The sequence below is a fragment of the Vigna unguiculata genome, chromosome 5, assembly GCF_037176805.1.
Source record: "Vigna unguiculata cultivar grain cowpea cultivar isolate G323 ecotype 2 chromosome 5, ASM3717680v1, whole genome shotgun sequence".
In the NCBI taxonomy this organism is placed as follows: domain Eukaryota; kingdom Viridiplantae; phylum Streptophyta; class Magnoliopsida; order Fabales; family Fabaceae; genus Vigna; species Vigna unguiculata.
This window is the reverse complement of record NC_140796.1, coordinates 12,080,784-12,102,457: the sequence shown is the minus strand read 5'-3', so window position 1 is coordinate 12,102,457 and position 21,674 is coordinate 12,080,784. Positions and strand designations below refer to the sequence as shown.

The 21,674-nt window shown below is 31.5% G+C and overlaps 2 protein-coding genes across 2 annotated transcripts; both read left to right on the top strand.

The window, feature by feature from the left end:
- Positions 1 to 728: 728 nt before the first annotated feature.
- On the top strand, positions 729 to 1,497 carry LOC114183841 (uncharacterized). Its single transcript, XM_028070995.2, has one exon. It carries the CDS (start codon positions 849 to 851, stop codon positions 1,122 to 1,124), a length of 276 nt encoding a protein of 91 aa, XP_027926796.1. The 5' UTR covers positions 729 to 848; the 3' UTR covers positions 1,125 to 1,497.
- Positions 1,498 to 17,566: 16,069 nt separating this feature from the next.
- On the top strand, positions 17,567 to 21,303 carry LOC114185972 (wall-associated receptor kinase-like 20). The gene is made up of 3 exons (XM_028073963.2): positions 17,567 to 18,383; positions 18,945 to 19,016; positions 20,037 to 21,303. The coding sequence occupies exons 1-3, from the start codon at positions 17,567 to 17,569 to the stop codon at positions 21,110 to 21,112; spliced, it is 1,965 nt and encodes a 654-aa protein (XP_027929764.2). The 3' UTR covers positions 21,113 to 21,303.
- Positions 21,304 to 21,674: the final 371 nt, after the last annotated feature.

Below are 21,674 nucleotides of genomic sequence, written 5' to 3'. Positions count from 1 at the left end.
AAATAAATTGAAAAAAAAAAAAGTTAGGTAAGGGCAGTATATATCCATATGTATAATAGATTCAGATATGCATTCACCTGTTACTTCACTTTGCTTATAATATATTCATTTACTATTTATTATAACTGATTATTTCATTTTATTTTTCGTGCACCTACATTCTAATCTTGTCACTTACCTAAACATGAAGTGACGCGTTTCATGAGAATATGCATTAATCAATTTTCATATGCAAAACATGATAAATAGTAAAGATCCAATGTCATGCTCAAACATCACACAGGTACAAGTGGCCGCCGTTGAATGAACAAATTGTTAATTTTCGAAGCACCTTACTTTAAAAACAACATCCAAACAACGAACGGAGTATAGATAATATTAATATAAAAGAGAAAACCAAACATTGAAGAAACCAGTGCTCCGTCAATAGTTTGGGAGGGAATTAATAAAATAAAAACAAAACTTCAAACACCATCAAACTCAAACCATCCAATCGTGTTCCAAAAGCTCAAACCCATCGAAGAGAAACCTACAAAACCAGCTAGATAACAGTAATAATAGAAAAAACTTGTGTGCTATATGCAGGTGTTGGTTCACACGTAGCTTTCAAGGTCATACGTGTGAGTTTGTGTTGAAAATTTCCTGGCTTTGCGTGAAGAATTGGACTCTCATCCAAAACAACTTTCTCAACGTCATCATTTTTCTCCAACCCTTTTTTATACCCTAGGAATTCATCATGTTCTCCACTCGTCACATTCATCTCATTTGAGACACCCCAAAGGGAAAAACCAAAACCCAAAAACCCTTTACTTTCTCTCTGTCTTCTCTCAAACCAGCACACATAGAAAATGGAGGGTCTGATTCCTTTCGTTTACAAGGCCATAATGCAATACAAGGGTACTGGGAAAGAGGGTCCTTTAGGATCATGGATTTGTGAGTCCCCTTCTTACTCATACATGAGACTTCCTGGTGATTCAGGAAGGTTTTCAATTCAAGCACCAGCTTCATTCTCTGCACCTTCACCCTCTTCCAACAACCCTACTTCTTCTGCCACCCAAATCATTGTTTCCTCTGGGGTTCAGTCCCCACATCAGTGTTTGACACATCGTAGAATTGCAGCATGAACATGCATGAACAAGAACATGACTGCGGAGCTAAGTGGTTGGTGCCTGAAGAAGAAAAAGCTGAAGGTGCAGACCAACTGGTTCTGGTGGAAGGAAAGTGATGGTGGTCTCTTTGATTATTCAAGAGTTCAAGTTTGTGGTTTCAAGTGTTGGGAATGTTGTTTTATTTCCATTTTGGATGAGCGTGTGGAAAACAACCAAAAGGGTCTCTTCATACGCTTAGGTTGTGGTTGATGGTGGTATTGTTGTGTAATTAAGTTGTAGATATGGGTTTCTGATGCTTAAGAAATTGTTCTTGTTCTATGGCCAAATGGCCACTTCAAACTATGAGTTTCTAGACAAAATAATAACCAAAATGTGATGTCTTTTTTTTCTTTTTTTTTAACTACCTTGCAATTGTTTATTGTTTGTTCAATGTTCTGATTTCTGCATTCACCTTTTCTTTTTTCTTGGCGTTTGAATTTAGGTTATGTTTACATGATTTACTTTATAAGTTACCACTATAGAAGAAAATTTTTTCTTGTATAATTGTTACAAAATTTTGTTTTTTTTTATCTTTCTTAACAAAATTTTGCTTTATATTTTGGTTGGTCTCTATGATATATTTTTTAAGTTTTTTCTTCAAATTAAGTATTTAATGAATTGTAAAATTTTGATTTAAGTCTTTTAAAAACATTTATTTTGTACTCATTTCTAGGATTGTGTTGTTCTTTTAATTCATTTTTGTAATATATTTAGATAATATTTGTTCTAAATTTATTTTGCAATAATATCTAAACATATTATTTTCAGAGGTTGTAATAACCAAAATTTCTGATCTTAGTGACGGAATTAAGAAGAAATAGGCAGTAACTAGAAGAATTAATAAACTATTCGTGGTTGTAATAATGAGTAAAATAAGTGTGTGGTTGGTTTCTTTTGGCACATTTGGTCAATCTTTTCCATCATTATCATTCAAACAATATATTAATTAAAAATTTGTTTTAACTAATAGCACAACGTTTTGTGTGGAGGGCGGCTACAGCTACAGAAGAAATGTCATGTCATCACCAACTTCTTCCCACAACCTAATCCAAACTTTCCCAATTGAAAATTTTCACATTCCTTCTTATTTTATAATAATAACAGTAATAATTAACTTCCCAACTTTATCTCTCCACCTCAAATGGAATCAAAAGCATCATCAAGTGATGCATAGTAGAAAATTGGAACCTTTTTCTGAAGAACCACACTAATATTCCTTGATCAATCCACCCTGTTCATCTTGAAAATCTTATTGAAATATCATCTTTGAAGGGAGAAGATGTAAATTGGCACTTTGGGTACTTGTTCTTGCTATTCTGCCCTGGGAACGGTGGTTCTTTCTTTTCTTTGATTAGTCTTGTGCTTCGGATTCGGTCTTCTTAAGTGCCTACTTAAGTTTATGTTGGGATTCTCTCCGATGTTGTTCTTGATGAGGAATGTGCTATTCCATCAAATGTGATTTTTTTTTTCATCCGTACAACACATTTGGACCTTATGCTCTGTTCATTTAAGGTAGTCTTTTTTTTAAGTAAACGCGAAGATAAATTATGAGGTGAAAAATATGGTTTTTTGAATTGATAGAAGAGTGAGTGAATGCGATAATTATGTGTATTGGCACCAAATTTGAGAGGATAATTTGAGACAATACCATTTTAACCAAAAGTATCTCTACTTCTATTTAAATTTATTTCATTTTATATAATTAATTTATTTAAAAAAATTTACTTATAATGTATTACAAAATCGTTTCTTTTATATATATATATATATATATATATATATATATATATATATATATATATATATATTACAAAATTTTAAGCTAAAATTTTTATCAATAAACTAATAAGATAAACAAATCTATAACAATATATAAAGAAATTCCTTTTTTTTTATCCACATCTCATAATGTCAATTCTACCATTTACAATATAATTATTTATTAAATTTTTAAAAATTAACGGTTATTTTTACCTATTTTCTATAAAACATTTTTTCTTTTTTTCTTTTTTTTATTCATTAACAATTAATTTTTCTATTCATTTACTTTATTTTTAATAAATATAAATTTATTTTATATATTAACTTAATAACATTACACTATTATCATCTACTAATATACTATCATTTATATTTAAAAAAATATACGTACACACAGACGCAACAGCGCCTGTGTACACTAGTATATAATAATAATAATAATAATAATTATTATTATTATTATTATTATATGTGCTTGTATGTTACACTTTTTGTCGTCGGTAAAGAATATATATATATATATATATATATATATATATAATAATAATAATAATGGAATTATATTATAAAAAAGAAAAAAATATCTTCAGTTCTATGAAGCTTCACAGTTGTTTCCTTATTACTCGTGCGATAGTTAAATGATAGTTTTAAACTGAATAATTACCTGAATGATGTTGGGTTTCAAAGATAAAATCTTAATTTTGTGTTTCCTGTTATAAATTATGTTACATAATAATAAAATACAGAAAGTTATACTTAATAATTTTCCTATTTAAACTAACCTATTTCTACTCCTGAATGACAGAGTGTCATCTTGATCAACTCTATATAATTGACAACCATTTTTTGATGGGAAAGTTTGTAAAATTACTTGCGTGAAATTATTTATCAAAATATATGAATAGGTTAAATATACTTTTATATATATATATATATATATATATATATATATATATATATATATATATATATAATATAAAAAAAGTAAAATTTTAATTGTCATAATAATTTATTGTTTAAACTGATAATCCGATTACGTAATAAGTTAACATTTATTTTTACTTTTTTTACAAATAAATACAATAAGAAAAAAATATTGTTTAGTTTGACCTCTTTATACATATCTTCCATGGTCAAAATTTTTTTGATGAAGGGGTAGTTAGTTAATCAACTCTACCTATTTTGGCATTTTTATTAACATAATAACGCTTTTGAAAAACAACCATAAATAAATAAATTTATAAGGAAAAACATGAGAATATTTGGTGATTATTTTTTAGTTAAGGGAAAACATGAGAATTATTTGGTGATTATTTTTTAGTTAAGATTTATTCAATTGTGTTTATAAATAGAAAGTGTATTTTAATCCTATATATAATAAGATTATTTCAATTGAATGAAAATAACATTGTTTCATTGAAAAGGTAATAACAAAGTAGTTACAGAAAGTTGTCTGAGAAAAAAGATATAAATGATTAAATTAGATTTTGATATGATATAATTTGTTATAACAATATCTGATTAGACAAAATATCTTAGATATTTGTTTTGACACTGATTGAGAGTCAGGGTCTTGATTATCTATATATAAGAAGTTTCACCTCACATACTACACAATTGAGGAGAAATGTGGAGTTGAAGTAAAAGGTAAGAATATTCTATGTATACTTTTTTTTTTAATTGTTTGATTTGTATAATTATTATACAATTATTATGTGATTATATATATGATTATTGTTTGAAAGGTGAGAAGCATTATGAACAAGATTTTTGTGGAGAAAGTTAGTTCATAGAATAGTTTCTTACTCACAGTGGCGGATTTTAATGGCAGGGAGGTGTCCGGCCCCCCAAAATTTAATTTTTTTTAATTTATAATATATATATATAAATATATATTTTAAATTTATTAAATTGTAAGTAGTATATTTTAAAAATTGATGAAAATTAAATTGTGTATTTTTCCATTTATTTTATAAAGCACAAAATTTAGTGTTAATAGATAATAAAACATAAAATTAAATATAATAAAGAATAAAAATACTTAGGTTTAATTTTGTTTAATTCTTCTTTTTCTCAAAAATTGATCCTACAATAATGTTAATTACACCAACAAAGCAAAAGAATTTATAGTAAAAGATCAAATTGTATCAATTTTTCAATAATTGGGATCAAAGTAAAACTAAAAACTGGAGGATCAATTTAACATTTTTAAACTAAAACATGAATCAAAAGAGTAATTAAGCCAAATATTGTTTAAGATAATTTTCATTTTCTTTCTCGTTATCTTTTTAGTTCTTCACAAATTGTAATAATTTCTTACTATGGTAATCATTTCTTACTCTCATATATTTTCTCTTTGTTCTTAAAAAAAAAAAAGGTTAGAAACAAACTCATTATTTTTGCTCTCATTTCTCATTTATCACATCCCAAATTATATTGAGCCTAAATATTGCTTATATGTCTATCAAGGTGATAATTATATATTAAAAATATTTTCTTATTAACATTTTAATTTTCATTATAGGAAATAAACATAAATTTTCAAGAAATAAGACTAAGATAGTGGTAGACAGATATATATTTTTTCCCAAAAATTAAGATTTTGATAACGGAAACAAAGTTGAAAAATTTTGCTAAATAAATATTTTATTAAAATATTCACATCAAATAAAAAATATTCAAATTTTTTATTAAAACAAGATTTTTACTCCATAGATTATGTGTAATCACTAGTGCAGAATTGGATTTTTACCTCGCCTTATAGGCCTCGGTTGGCCAGGAACCGAAGCCTATAATGGCGCGGTGGCAATTTTGCAATTATTGGCAACTTTTATGCCTCGGTTCCCCAACAACCCGAAGCCAAAACCAGTGATAGGCCTCGGTTGTAAAAAACCCGAAGCCAAAAGCCCTGTTAGGCCTCGGTTAAGAAGGCCCGAAGCCAAAAAGGATGCCCAAAATTTCAAAAATGCCATTCTCGTTTTGACTTATAGGCCTCGGTTGTAAAAAACCCGAAGCCAAAAGCCCTATTAGGCCTCGGGTGGTGGGGACCCGAGGCAAAAGGGGGTATATGCCTCGGTTCTAAATTGAACCGAGGCCATAGTGTTTAATTAGGGCTCAAAACTGCAGCCCCTTTCTTTCTCGCGCGCGCAGCTCCTCCATTTCTCTCCTCCATTTCTCTCTGCAGGAGCAAAACCAGCGGCACCAACAACCAGTAGGGGTCACGGCTCTGGTCCCAGTCGAGTTGGATTCCGTTCTTGAGGAACTGTTGGAGGAAGCCGAGGATGTCGGTGAGGCAGGGGGAGTCTGAGTACTGAGGGGAGTGGTGGGTGGATCTGCAGTCAGGGAGAAGGTGGGAGGGAGATTTGATGAGGTGGCACTGGGAGGGGCAGTGGGAGCAGTTGGGGAGGGAAGGCGGCGAGCAGGGGCGGAGGACGGAGAGGCGGGAGCACGTGGCGGCTGAGACACGAAAGGGGGTGGCGGAGAGGTTGATGGGGCGGGTAGGAATGAAGGAGAAGGAGGGACAGTTGGGGTGGGGCGTTGGGTTAGGGCGAGGGGAGAGGGTTATGGAGGAGGTGTTGGAGTTGTAGGAGAGTATGGAGAAGGAGAGGTTGTTGATGGAGATGAAAGAATGGGGGCTGGAACAGTGTTGCAGGGTCTGAAGAGGGAGAGGAAGAGGAAAATGATGACGATGGAGGAAGACATGGACGAGAGAGAGGGTTTCGAATTTAAAAAAAAAATAAAAAGCAGCTCATATGGCCTCGGGTGGCATAGAAAACCGAGGCCAAAAGGTGGGCTCTATGGCCTCGGGTTCGTCTGAACCGAGGCAGAAGGGCACTCTATGGCTTCGGGCCTTAACCGAGGCCAAAAGCTGTGCTCTTTTGGCCTCGCCCCAATATGCTTCGGTTCGCGAACCGGTGCAAAATATGATAAACAACCGCTGCCAAAGGCCCTTCCTGCACTGGTGAATGTTCTGATATTTTTGACTTTCAGAATGAAATAAAAGCAGGGAAATATGATGTGTGAAGAGGTGTGGTGTAAAGATATGGTAATGGAAATTTTGTCGAGGCTTCCAGTAAAATCTCTTTTGCGATTCATGTGTGTGAGCAAATACTTTCAATCTCTCCTCTTGGATCCACATTTCATGAACTCACGCAAAAGCATCAATTTCTTGTTAAGTTACTTCAATGAAAGCAGAACTTCATGCTTTTTCGTTCCTTCACCTATCCGTTCTTTGTTTGAACATTCAACATCCTTCTATGCTAGTTCTCTTGAAGATTCAACACCATTCTTTCCTATTGATATTATGTATCAATCTTTTCCTCAAAGGAACAAGTATCGGGTTCTTGGTTCATGCAATGGCTTGGTATGTTTAGCTATATGCAACATAACGGGTCCAATCATTCTTCACTTATGGAATCCTGCCACTAAAGTAGTATTTGAAAACTTGCATTCTATGTCAGAACTTCCTAATAACATAAATTTTGTTATGTTAGGGTATGGCTATGATAATTCAAGGCATGCCTACAAAGTGGTTGCAATAGTTAACTATTTGAATTCCAACCATCCTTTTAGATCCTTAATTTGGAACTTGAATGACGAGAGTGGTTGGAGAGAGATTCAAGATTTTCCTGCTAATCCTACTATAGTGGAAGGTAATGGAATATACCTAAATAACACTCTTAATTGGTTAGGGTTACCAAATTATAATTACAATGACATTGATGTCCGTGATATTTCATTTGATAAAGTAGTGATTGTTTCGCTTGATCTTGAGACTGAAACATATACACAAATGTTGGTTCCTCACGAACTTAATGGGGTGATCATAAGGGATTTTTGCTTTTTTGATGAGCACCTCCATTCCAATGAAGCACCCCTTATTGGAGTTTTGGGTGGTTGTTTAAGTCTTTTTCTTCACAATCACATGACAAAACATCTAAGTATATGGCAGATGAAGGAGTTTGGGAATCAAAGATCTTGGACTCTCTTGCTGAATACGTCTTTTCAAGATCTTGGAGTTAACTCTATACAATTACCTCCAAATATGTTTGATTACGTAACGAGAGTTTTAGCTGATCAAAATTTTTCTTTTCATAGCAATTTGCTATCTTTGTGCATGATTGAGAATGATCGAGATATTGTGATTATTGACAATTCATTTCAACGTCGTGTGGAGCAACTAATAATTTATAATCTGAGAGACAAGACAGTGACGTTCAAAAAGATGAGGGATAACTTACGTTGGATCTATATGTTTGATTATGTTGAAAGTTTGATTTCTCCTATTGAGTTGATTAGACGTTCTGTAACAATGTCTTAAATTATTGATACATAATGTTAACATACCTTTATTGAGTTTCTTTTAAAATTTCAAAGAGTATTCATCTCATACCTTTCTTTCTAACTACGATACATAATGTTAACATGTTACTTAAAACTTAAATTAGTTATCTCGTTATCAAACAAATAGTTATTCCTTGATATGTGATAGTCATATTAAACCTCTGATGTTTGATTATCTTATCAAATCATGGCAATAACTGTGAGTTACTTTTTTTAGTTTATCTTGATTCTAAATAATTGTTGTATAATGAGGCTAAAATACTAGTGGTAGATATAATAAAAATTATTTTTCCAAAAAATTACTCTAAATGAAATCATATTAATTTATTTAAATATTCAAAATTGATTATAACTTTTCGAAACAGGCCAAATAATATTATTCTCCAAAATCGTCCATTGTCAATAACCAAGAACAAAGTTCTTATATTTTATAATATTACGACAAGTAACAATAGTTTACAAAATATTTTTATATTTGATTACGACATTCATATTATTAAAACTACTTTAAAATGAGAAATATTTTAATTTCCAATATTTTCTATTATCAATTAGAACAAAAAGATTTTTAGCAATTTCCAATATTTTCCGTTATCAATTAGAACAAAGAGATTTTTCTATTTTATAACTTGTTTTAGAACCTAAGTAGGATAAGATATATTCTGTATTCAATAAATTATTATTTTATTTGATAATTTTATACTAATTTTAATCCTAAATTTTTTATTATTTATTTTAAACATTTTTAAAAACTTAGTTATTGAAAGAGAAAAATGTGTCTTCATTGTCAGAATATCCCTTTCATTTTTGCAAACTTGAAATAGTACTTCCTCCACTTAATCTTGGTAATCTCTTTTCTAACAAATTCTTTAAATTAGTTTTTTTTAATGGTGTAATTTTGTACTTGTTTTATTAAAATGGATAAAGTTAGAAAACTTTACGATTATGAATAAGTTATATTTATATAAACAACTTCAAACAAGAGTTTTTTTTTATTCCAAAATAACGCCTCAAGGGCTTTCCTCGAGTCATTGGTATCAATGCCTACTTTACTTTTTTGAAGGCTTCGTCATGCTCTTTTTCCCATTTAAAATCATGTTCTTTTTTTAATCCCAACAATGGAGAAAATACATGAGTTTTACCTATCAAATTCAATATAAATCTCCTCAGATAATTTATTTTCCCAAACAATGATTGCAATTGTTTCTTATTCACTGGGCTTTCGTATCAAATATAGTTTTAGCTTTGTCTGTATCAATGTACATACCTTTCTCACGCACAATAAATCTAAGAAACATACCAAAGACATATTTTCAAGGGTTCATTTTCAAATTATGCTTTATCATCCTCTTGAAAGCTTTTCTCATATTAATCAAATGAGAATCTATAGCTTTCGATTTAATAACAATACACTTGCATAAAATCAGCTATATCAAATAATGGAAAATTATATTCCTAGCTCTTTCATAAGTAGCTCCAACATTTTTTAAACCAAAAAGGATAAATACTTATTTATATGTTCTTAATGGCCCAGCATCAAAACACAATTTTCAATTATAAATATTTTAGGTTAAATTATGTCTTTGGTCCCCATTTTAATAATAAAATATTGATTTGGTCCCTTTATTTTTATTATCTCAATTTAGTTTCTATGTTGAAAAATTTGATCCACTTGAAATAGGTCCCCATTTTTAATTAGTTTAGATGAATTAATTGAAATATCTTACATTTCAATTCTCTTATTTGGATAAAGCAATTTAATTTCTATTTTATGCAAACTCAACTCCACCTTTGATTCTAACTTAACTTAGCTCGATCTCAGCTACTTTGAGCTAGGTCATTTCGAATCGATTCGATCTCAACACAACTTAAATAGATTCGACCTCAGCCGATTCGAACCGATTCAATCCATGTTAACTCAACTCGACCTTCAACTATAGTAGATTAGTTTAAACCCTATGTCTAGGCAAACTTAACTCGACCTTCAACTTGAGCCGTCTTGGCTCAAACTTCGGTTACAGTCAACTTAACTCAGAACTATCTCATCTAAACCTTTGACCAAAGTTGATTCAACTTAAACTTTAGTCTGGATCGACTCAGCTCAAACTTCGGTTTGGCCCAACTCGGCTCAACCTTTGACCTGAGCCGTTAGCAATTTATTTCTCAAATAGAAGATGGTATTGTTGAAGAAAACGAAATTTAAGATGTGGAATAGGGATGCATTTGGTAACGTATAATTAATAACACAACTTGAATGAGAACTTAAATGCTTGTACAAGAAGAGCGAGGGGGATGTTTTTTATGCAAACTATATGTTGAAAGAAAGAAGCGCAAGTGAAACTTTGGTCATTTATAAGGAATTCATTCCTCAAAATTAAGTCAAGAGATAAATTCATCGAGAAAAGTGAAAGCAACTCTTAGTACTTTTATCAGAGGGTGAGCTAGGAAGGAAGGAAAAACTTGCTAAGAAGGTTGTGCATAAATGAGGGTGTTTCTTCCTAAACTTCACTGTTTTTCTTTCTACACCCCTAAAAGGTTGAACTTAATCCATCATTAAAAATATAATAAAAATCCCAACTATTCCTTAATTTTAATATTTTTTAGATTGGATGTTCAGTAAGATATTTCCGAATTCCAAAAAGGCTTTCTAGAATATCCAATTCGAAATATAAGAAAAAGATTTTTGAAATGATTATTTTGGAAGATATGTTTAAATTTGGAAATACCTTCCGAAACAGTATTTTGTATTAAAAAAAAAACAAATTCCAAAACGATGTTCCATGATGATATATTTTCAGATTCGAAAATGACTTTTAAAACATCTATTTTGAATTTTTTTTGTATTCTGGGATGTATTTTTGAGTTTAGAATGTAGTTTTGGATTTGAAAACAACTTTCGAAATAGTCATTTCAGAATACGAAAAGAAATTCGTAATCAGTTTTTCAAAAATATATTTTCGGATCTGGAAATCACTTTCAGAACATCTGTTCCAAAAAAAAATCTTGTTTTTTCTTTTTCCATGTGCAATTCAAGAGTTCTACTTCTCTTCTTCATGATGTTGGGGTGGAAGTGCTCACATGCATTAGACAAAACCTGACATTGGGGAAAAATATTGTTTCGAAATGGTGAGTCTGGAATGCGTGAACCCACTTTGAATGTCTTCTTTGCTTGGAACTGTGATGTTGCGTTCGCGCCACAGCATGCTACCTTGCCTCAACAGATGGTGTAGGGGTGCAGGAGTAAAGGGAGGCGCGATATAGAATGGATATGATGTGTGCAGGGGAACAGTGAAGGAGCAAAAGGTAGTAGGAGGGAGGTGCGACAGAAATGGGAATTTCAAATTATTGTTTGACTAAATATTGACTAAAGGGTAAAATAGAGATATTTTAATTTATAGGGGTTCAGGAAATAAATGGGGTACAGGAAGCAACAATCCATAAATGATAAGTGGGAGAACAATTCCATAGGTCTTGTGAAAGAGAGTCTGAACTGGGCCAATGAAGTGAGAAGTTCAATGTGTTCTCTACGTAGGTTATTTCACATGAGGGATTTCTTCCTGCACTCGCATGTTTTTTACCCTGCATTCCCGTACTCTTATATTGTGTTCACTTCGGGGAGAGTGGTTTATCAAAGATGAAAATTAGAGTTTATTATATGTTTGTTTATAAGGTTTTGAGAGGAAGGTACAGAGATGATTGGTGAGATATAGAAGATTACCAATCTCGTCAATAATTCGTTGATTTGCGTAGATTAATGGACTTAATTACCATTTGACCCCTCCTCTCTCATGTGTTGCCATTTCAGGTGATTCTTCAGATTTTTTTATATTTGTGTGTGTGCAAGTTGAGTTTTGAAATGGTGTCCATGTGAAATGGTGAGGAACTCTTGAAAGTTGGAACACATTCAGGCATGACGAAGGGCATGCAAAGTTGGAACCCGTTCACTCAAGTAGTAATGAGAGATCTGATCCTAGTTGAAGTGGATCGGATTTGTGGCACTTTGTGCGGGATTTGATCCCATTTCAATGGATCGGATATGGGGCTTCTTGAGGATTCGATCTCTTTGTCATGGAACGAATTTGTGCTTTGTAATATATTTTTTTTCCTTTGTAATGTTTAAAAAAATTATGAAAATAAATTTACTCATACAAATATCAATTTATACTACTTATTAAACTAAGGGCAAAATGATAGTCTCATTAATACATCTATTAAAACATATTTTTTAATCTATCACATCCATCAAATCTCTCAAACTTTAACATAAATTACTTCTAAATTTACTCACAATCACTTCTAAATCCCTTAAAAAAAAGACACAAAATTCACTCTTAAATCAACTCAAACCCATCCACTCACTCTTTCTCAAATACTCTCCTCCAAGTGAATACAGTGTTAGTGAAATGACTTAATTACTTCTTATTAATAAATTTGCATCTCATGTTGTCTTTCAAATGTGCGTTAAGTATTGTACAATCTGTAATGTATTTTTACATTAATGATTGTATAATTAAAAATGTATATTGCATTTTGGATTGTCTTCCAAATTTGCATTAGGAAATATACAATCCTAAATGTATTTTTCATTTTAGAATGTGAAATATGATTTTACAATCCATAATACAAATCCATACCACAATTTCATATTATTTTCTAAATTTGTATTATGAATTATAGAATCTGTAATGAATTATAGAATCTATAATGTAATTTGCATTATAGATTTATAATTCGAAATATAATTTATACTTCTAATTTTATTCAAAATTTATTACAAATTATACAATTTACAGTGTAAATTTATGAATTATAAAATTTGAAATATAATTTATATTCTAGATTATTTTTGAAATTTTTATTAAAAATGATACAATTTAAAAATATAAATTTGCATTATGAATAATAAAATCTAAAATGTAATTCTTATTTTCACTCCCTCTTAGTTTTTTTTGTTACCCAGGCTGAAGGTAATGGTGCATGCAGCATGATCGATGACAAGAGTCTTAGTATGCAACTTTGTCAATAAATTTTTAGAAGCTAGGTTTCTTTTGTAGTCAGTTGCTCCCTGTGCTCTATGTAGCTACATAATGCTGTAACACTTTCTATGCAGAGTTGCTGCAAAGCTGAAAGGTCCAAAACTAGGACACTTCATTGGTCGGCAACAGCCCCTGCTTTGTTCAAATGTGTTTGGTTGATCTTTTCTTTAGAAGAGAACACATAAAAACTAATAAATATCAACTCAGACAACCTTTTCATTTGTATATTACCATCTCACATGCTTCTGCTCCATTGAATATTTCGATGTTTCAAAAATTGCTAACTGCAACTAAACAATTGGAGCCAGGAAAAAAGCAAACAATTATTTGAAGTACGAGGTTAACAAAGTGGAAGCTATGCCACATTCTAGGATCTTTCATTTCATTTTTTTCCATTGCGTAAACTAAACACAATCAATGACCAACCCCCACCACCAAATCTCTCTCTTGTTCCTCATGGTTACTATTTTTCTTTCCTCCTTCTCTTGTTTCAATGTTTTCACCGCCATCAACACCACCGTCAAGCGTTTCATTCTCCGGCCACCGGATTTCTCTAACTTCGCTTGTCGGTAGGTAACTTCGGATCTAGACAACGAACTTTTTTTTTCTGAGAAGATCGGCATTTATGGATAACACCATATTTATGCAACATTTCTATGTCTCAACAAAGAAAGTGAAATCTTTCGAATTTTGAGAGTGCATGTGCTGGAAGCAAACCTCTCGCGATAATCTGAACATATATAGAATCAGTCTCAAATTTTATATTTTCTCTCATCTAGAAGTTTTGAATCAAATATACCTCGATCGGAGATAATTAACCACAAAAGTTTCTTAAAGCCTTAAAACTGAATGCGCGTGACTAGTGTTGCACAGAATATTGATTAAAGGTGCACTTGCAGAAATGAATTAAGCTTTTTGTGAAGGTTCAGCTACACAGATGATATGAATTTTGAATAGATGTAAATTTTATCCAATTTTTCAAAGATAAATTAAATTTAAAATTCATTTAAAGTCTTCCGCTACATCTTGATTTTCCAATAGCATGACAACTAAGAGCAACATGGTTCTGGTACATGGCATTATGCTTCTTTCGGTTCACCATTGCACACTCCATTAGTGATTTTATATGAAATAGTGAAAACTAGGGCTAGAATTCTTGTGTATGAAGGCAAAAGAGGGTTGGAAACACTTGATGTTGTTTTCGAGAACGAAATCATGACTTGAGCACATGAAAGGAACTCTTTTAAAACAAAGCCTTCATCATATTCTGGAGTCGATCACGCACTTTCTTCCGTGATTAACAAAACCATTGTGTTCCATGGAAATTGGGATATATGGAGAAGTGTGATTTCACTTTCGTAACGACAATTTCATGTTTTCAAAATCATTTTGCTTGTAAATTTAATTGGCTGCTTGTTCGTGCAGCCACCGGAGCAACTCTCCATTAGCATAGTAACAGGTGTGTGTGATGAGAATAATTAATGTGGAATGATTTGGGTTATGTGAAAAGGGCACATTGAAGTTTGTGATGAGGAGGCAAAAGGGTCACGAAAAAATCATTAAAGAATGGTGTGTTGGATCTTGGTAATTAATTCCAAATTCTCAGAGATATGTTACATAATGTGTTAAAGATGTATATCCCAAGATCTTCTTTTTGATTTTGACGACGAAATAATGCCAAAATTCCCTATTGGTTGACACTTTAATCAGAGAATCCATTGGTATCTTTCAGAGAATCTTCCGTATGACTTACAGTTTTTACAAATTAAATATAGACACTTACAAAATCTAATTTAGATAAGGAGAATGGGTTTCAAGTGTCTTACTCACTGCCACTGGTTTAAGGTATAAGTAATAAGTATAAAATTTTAAAAATTTATAGTTAAATCTAACATTAGATGAATTCTGATCTCCATAATTAATGTAATTTTAGTTTATTTAAAATATAAAAATTTCTATATATAGTATACCGTTGTAATGAATAATTTATTTAATATATAAAATTTTTTATAAAATAATTTTAATGTAATTGTAAGGATTTTAAATAAAATTACATAAAAAATATGAATAGTATAGCATTATTTTGGTTTAAAAGAATATACTACAATAAAATTTAAATTAAATTAGAATTATATACAATCATTTTTATAATAAAAATGACTAATGCAATATCATATTAAATGATATAAAACGTTTTCTTCTTCACAAGTTATCATTATTCGGTGTTTTTTCTTTTTACTTTTAATTTATTTTATGTGATTATGATTATCTATTTGGTAATGGTATGTTTGTGAAAATATTTCTACAACTTTTTTGTTATTTAAGTAGAGTAAAATTATATTAATAATTATTGAGGTTAAAATTAATTTAATATGAACTTTTATCAAATTCAATGTATTAATTATTTTTTACAGGTGTCTTTAAAGCACTAGTTAACAAGACCTTTTAAATAAATACTTATCCAGTATTCTAGGCACTACTGCAGCATTTTTTCCAAATTTTTCTAATTTAATTTTTTATATATATTATAAAATTAAATTTATATTTTAAAATTATATTTATATATTATTATATTACTTATATTACTTATATTAATTTTATAAAAAATTCCTAACTCTTTTTTTTTTTTCGTTCCTCATCTCTTTCTTACATATCCCTTTTATCTCAATTTTTGCCATCAATATCTTATCTTTTCAAAATTAAATTACACCTTGGTGAAATTGAAGAGTTAAATGTTAAGAGCACTTTGATTGATTAATATTTTCTTATAAATTCATGTTTTACCGTTTTTTTTTAAACAATTTGTTTTCCTTTTGCATGTGATAAGTTTATTTTTTATGTATTACTAGACAATGATAAATTTATTTTTTTCTAAATAGATAAGATGTGATAAATTTATATTAAAAAATATGATAAATAGTACATTAGTTGATTCTTTTGCAAGAGAAAAACTTATGATGATGAAAAAAAAATTGCATCTATGTTAATTAAATTTGAGAAATAATTAATATATAAAAAATGTAATTTGACATCTTGAATATTTTTTCCCCACTTCCACCATTGTAAGACAAGAACTTTTTATTGTAATTATGATTTTTTTAAATATGTTTCCATAATATTTTTTTTATTTCTTAATCAGAAGACTGAATACTAGTTATCACCCTTGAAACACATTGTTACTATCATTCTTTTTGTCAAAAAAAAAAATGTTGTTGAGAAATTATTGAGACTATTTTAACTTGGTGTTATATAATAGGTTTTTTCTACTATTTTTATTTTTGACTTGTCATGTCGGAGAAATTGAAAAACTCGAAGAATCAAATCATAGGCTAACCAAAAGTGATAATTACTAGAAGAAGTTTATAGAAGATACAAGTCATTATTAGAATCCTTGCTCTATAAATATAAAATAGTACCATGTAATTAATAACGGTTTAAAGTTGTAAAGTATATGCCTATGTAGGATGTGATGATTCATAGGTCATCATAAATTTTCAAGAACCATTTCAATTTTAATATTTTCATTCCAACCCGTTAATTATTTACCTTTTTATCATTCATATAGATGGTTAAAAAAATGGTTCACAATTCATTGAGAGTTGGTGCCACACAAACAGAAAACAATATTAAAATTAGGCACCATTTGTGCTTTCCAAAATTTACATGATGGATCAATATTTGAGAGTGTGACAACAAATAAAAAAGAATTAGTATACATCTTGTAATTTATGTGTCAATATTTCATTAATGGGTACCTCGTGTATTCTCATTTTCAAGTCTTCCAACAGTAAATTTGTCTTCAAACATCGAACCTCATAACAAATCCACATATGGTGATATGAATCTACCTAAAACAATATCGATGGGTTTTGTTACCATCTTCAATTCATGCATGGTGAAAAAGAAACATGCAAATCTTCCTTAGAAAAGCGAGATCTAGTTAATTTATAAAACCAAAATCAGCTACATGCAATGTTTCCCTCATCGTATCCTAAGACTTTCAAAGTCAATTAATCTCATCCCATTTACACCATATTCCACTTTTCTGCACCAGAGGACTTACCATATCTGTATCGTTCCATAAAACTGCACAAATTTTTGAAAATCGCAGCAAATTTCACATTCTCCTACACACATATATCACTGTGGCACTCATTTTCATATATTTTTTTATTAATTTTTCCTTTAATTTTAACTCAGAAATAAAATAATTAATTAAAATATCTAACAAGTGATAACAGTGCTTATATATCACCAATTGTTTCTTTTTTTTACCATATGGTTCCATTCAGCACTTTCATGGACCAACCTAACATTATTACAATGCTAATGTTCACAACTATGGCATTGTTGCTACGGGCCCAGGCCATGCGAAAGTGCGGGAATTGCGGTCCGAACCCGGTTCCATACCCATTAAGCACGGGACCCGATTGTGGTGACCCGTGGTACAGGATCCGGTGCACCGCGGGTACGCTCTGGTTAGATGCACTCGCCGGATCATCTTACGCGATCAGGTCTATTGACCCGTTCACTCGTCGGATCATAACCCGACCCGCCACGCTGGCTCCAAAAACGTGCGTGTCCACGGACTTCCACAGCGAAGGCATGCACCTGAACGAGACCCTTCCTTTCAGCGTGGCTTCCGGGAACACTGTTTTTCTCTTCAACTGCACCGCCCACGCGCCTTCGATGAACTGCTCCCCAAGCAGCGCGTGCCACAGTTATATTAAGGAGCACGCAGATTTCGGTGCGTGCGGGAGCGTGGCTGTTGGCACGTGCTGCGAGTACCGGACCGGTGGGGCCCGCAAAGAGTTCGCGATTCGCTTGCACGGCGGAGAGTGCGCGGCGTATGAGAGTTTTGTGGATTTCAACGGCACGGCGGCGACTGTGGGCAAGCGGTGGCCGGAGAGTGGGGTGGGGATCGAGTGGGTGGCACCACAGGAACCGGTTTGTAAGGTACCTATAGATTGCAAGGAATTGTTGAACTCGAAATGTGGAGTGGGGCCCAGGGATGGGGTGCAAAGGTGCTTCTGCAATGCTGGGTTTGGGTGGGACCCCATCAATTGTTCGTGTCAACCACAAACTCAGACACACAGTATGGCCATAATTTTTATTTATTTTTCATTAGTCTACCTTTTAACATTTAAAGATATATTATTTAATAAATTTAATTAGTAATAAATAACGAACTTTCATTTTTGTTTTCAAATATCAAATAGATTTAAGTTCACCTTTCAAACTTTTATGGTTTGCTTTAATTGTATATTTTAAACAAAATGGTTGTGGGGGAGCAAAACATTATCTTAAAAGGATATTAAGAATTTCAGTTGCTCTACTAAGTTAACATATGAGTTTAATTTCTCACAATTGAATCATTTAATAGTTCTATAATTCCGTTAAAAAATTTATATTTTAAAACTAATATTTAATTTCAAACAAATTATTTAAATTTCAATTAATATGTTATTGTCAATTTTTGAAAACAACTTAGGTGAATTTTTATTAAAAGAAGTGAAGAATCATAGGTGTTTCACCTTTTAATTTTAAAACATATATATTTTATATTTTTAATGAAATAACATAAATATATTTTTCCTTTCTTCAATCAACTTGGCGTGAAAAAGAAATCAATTAATTGATTTTTTTTAACATGCAGACAGAACGTGCACAGGACATGGGAAAGACAGCCACTGCAAAGTTCGAAAGAAAAAGAAGATGCTTGTGCCTGGTATGTCTGTATCAGCCTCTGTAGTTTTCTTCTGCTATAAGCCAATATTTAACAGTTGAGATACTTGCTATACAATTTTGCAAGATTAACAATAAAGCCTTTGTTATATTGTATGAAAAGACATAATTAGTGGTAAGTTTTTATAAGAAGAAAACTTGAAGTTTAATTCAACCCTATTACTTATAATATTACTTATAAGGTGAGAATTGCATTTACTTATATATTGTAAATTATTTTTAACTTTAGTTGATATGAGACTTTCAATGCATCTTCTCACCTAAAGTATATATATCTTGTGCGTGAGACTAAATACTAATGATGGTCCTTTAGCTATCCGATAATAAATAAAATAAGATGTTTAAAAAATCTCGTTAGGTTCTAGCCTGACTTTGTTACCATTAATATATTGTTTCCTTTATTTTAACCACTTATTATTATTTTCCTTTATTCTAGTCACGTATTATTATTTTGAACTCGTTAGAAATAGATTTTGTTATATGATTATATGTTTCAGTTTTTTGTTTTTATAGAATTCTATGCAACTCTCTTTGTAATCTTTTGACCGACAAATCCAATAAAAATAAGATTCTCACATCACGAAATCTAAAAGTTTTCGACTACTTGAAGGTGAGATGAGAAGAATAAACACTAACAGAAATATAGATCATAAAAAGATAAAATCCCGAAATTTTATGAGTTTTCTGTGTGTGATGTAAGCATTAAAATTTGGAAAATTATACTATAATTGACAATTTTTGCTTATTTTTATTTTTTAAGTATTTTTCATTCTTCTATTTTTTTTATTTTCTTATATTTCAAACTCACTCAAAATATGTGCACTTAAATTGTAAGAGAGTTATCAAAATTTAATTGTTATAATACGATTATCTTTAAAATTTTAACCATGTTATTTGTTATAGTGTTAGCTATCTCTTATCTTTGTATATGTTTCGGTTCAGATATGTGTCAAATGCAATTTTCTCGTCACTGATCATTTTGGCTGAACTTTGTTTTGGACAGTGGTTGTTTCCATAGGAGGAATAGTCTTTGTTCTAGCAATCATAGGAGTGATTTTCTACAAGAAGCATAACCAAGCAAAAGGAAAAACAAAGGAGGCTAAAATCAGTAAGAGAAAAGAAGTCTCAAGTGTGAAAGCGAGTGCTTTATCATCCAGAATCTTCACTGGCAGAGAGATAAGAAAGGCAACGAACAATTTCTCCCGAGAAAACCTGATCGGAACTGGTGGATTCGGTGAAGTGTTCAAGGGGACATTCGATGATGGAACCGTCTTTGCAATCAAGCGTGCGAAGCTCGGAAGCACCAAAGGCATTGATCAGATGCAAAACGAGGTTCGAATTCTGTGCCAAGTAAACCACAGAAGCTTGGTGAGACTCCTTGGTTGTTGCTTGGAACTTGAACACCCTTTGCTGATATACGAGTACGTTTCAAATGGGACCCTTTTCGATTACCTTCATCGCCACTCTTGTGGCACAAGGGAACCCCTGAAACTGCACCAAAGACTCAAAATTGCGCACCAAACAGCTGAAGGGCTTTCGTATCTGCATTCTTCAGCGGTGCCACCCATTTACCACAGAGACGTGAAATCAAGCAACATTCTTCTTGATGACAAGCTTGATGCCAAGGTTTCTGACTTCGGTTTATCAAGGCTTGTTGAGTTGGCTGAAGAAAACAAGAGCCATATCTTCACCAGTGCTCAAGGGACACTGGGGTACCTAGATCCTGAGTACTATCGTAACTTTCAGTTGACTGATAAGAGCGATGTTTATAGCTTTGGAGTGGTGCTGATGGAGTTGCTCACTGCTCAGAAAGCCATTGATTTCAACAGGGAAGAAGAGAGTGTGAACTTGGCCATGTATGGGAAGAGGAAAATGGTTGAGGAGAAGTTGATGGATGTGGTTGATCCTTTGCTTAAAGAGGGAGCTAGTGATTTGGAATTGGAAACTATGAAGTCATTGGGGTATCTCGCAGTTTCATGCTTGGATGATCAGAGGCAGAAACGGCCTTCCATGAAAGAAGTTGCTGATGAGATTGAATACCTGATTAAAGCTGTCAAAGGTCAAGTTTCCAAACCATGATGAATTTGCTAATCTGAGGAGTGTGAAGAACACACTTTTTATATATATCCATCTCTTTTGATGTTAAAGTTTTTGTAGCCTTCTTAATTTGTGTAGTTTCACTCCTTTTGCAGATACTTCCATGACCTCATCATAACTTTCTACATTCTCCCGATTCTGCTTCACAACTTAATACTAGAATTTCTTATATTCCTGGTGGGTTTTTCGAAGATTTTGTTTACAAAAAAAAAAAACGACAAGAAAACACTTTTTTTATTAAGGATTTTGAATGAAGAGTGATTAAATAATTAATTACGATAGAATTAAAAAAATCTTATTATTTGTTTTTTGTAAAAAATTATCCCATCAAATGTTCACATGAAAAGAAATTTATAAAAACTTTCATAAAAAAATTTCTTGTGAAAAAATTATTTAAAAAAATAAGTCCATTTTAATTAGAATTTAAATGTTGCTAGTAATTTTTTACTAATTTTAAATTTATGAGTGATTTTTTGTAAGAAAATTATTACTTACTTTTTTTCTTTATGAAATTGAATTGGTAAGTTTTTTTATTAATAGTTTT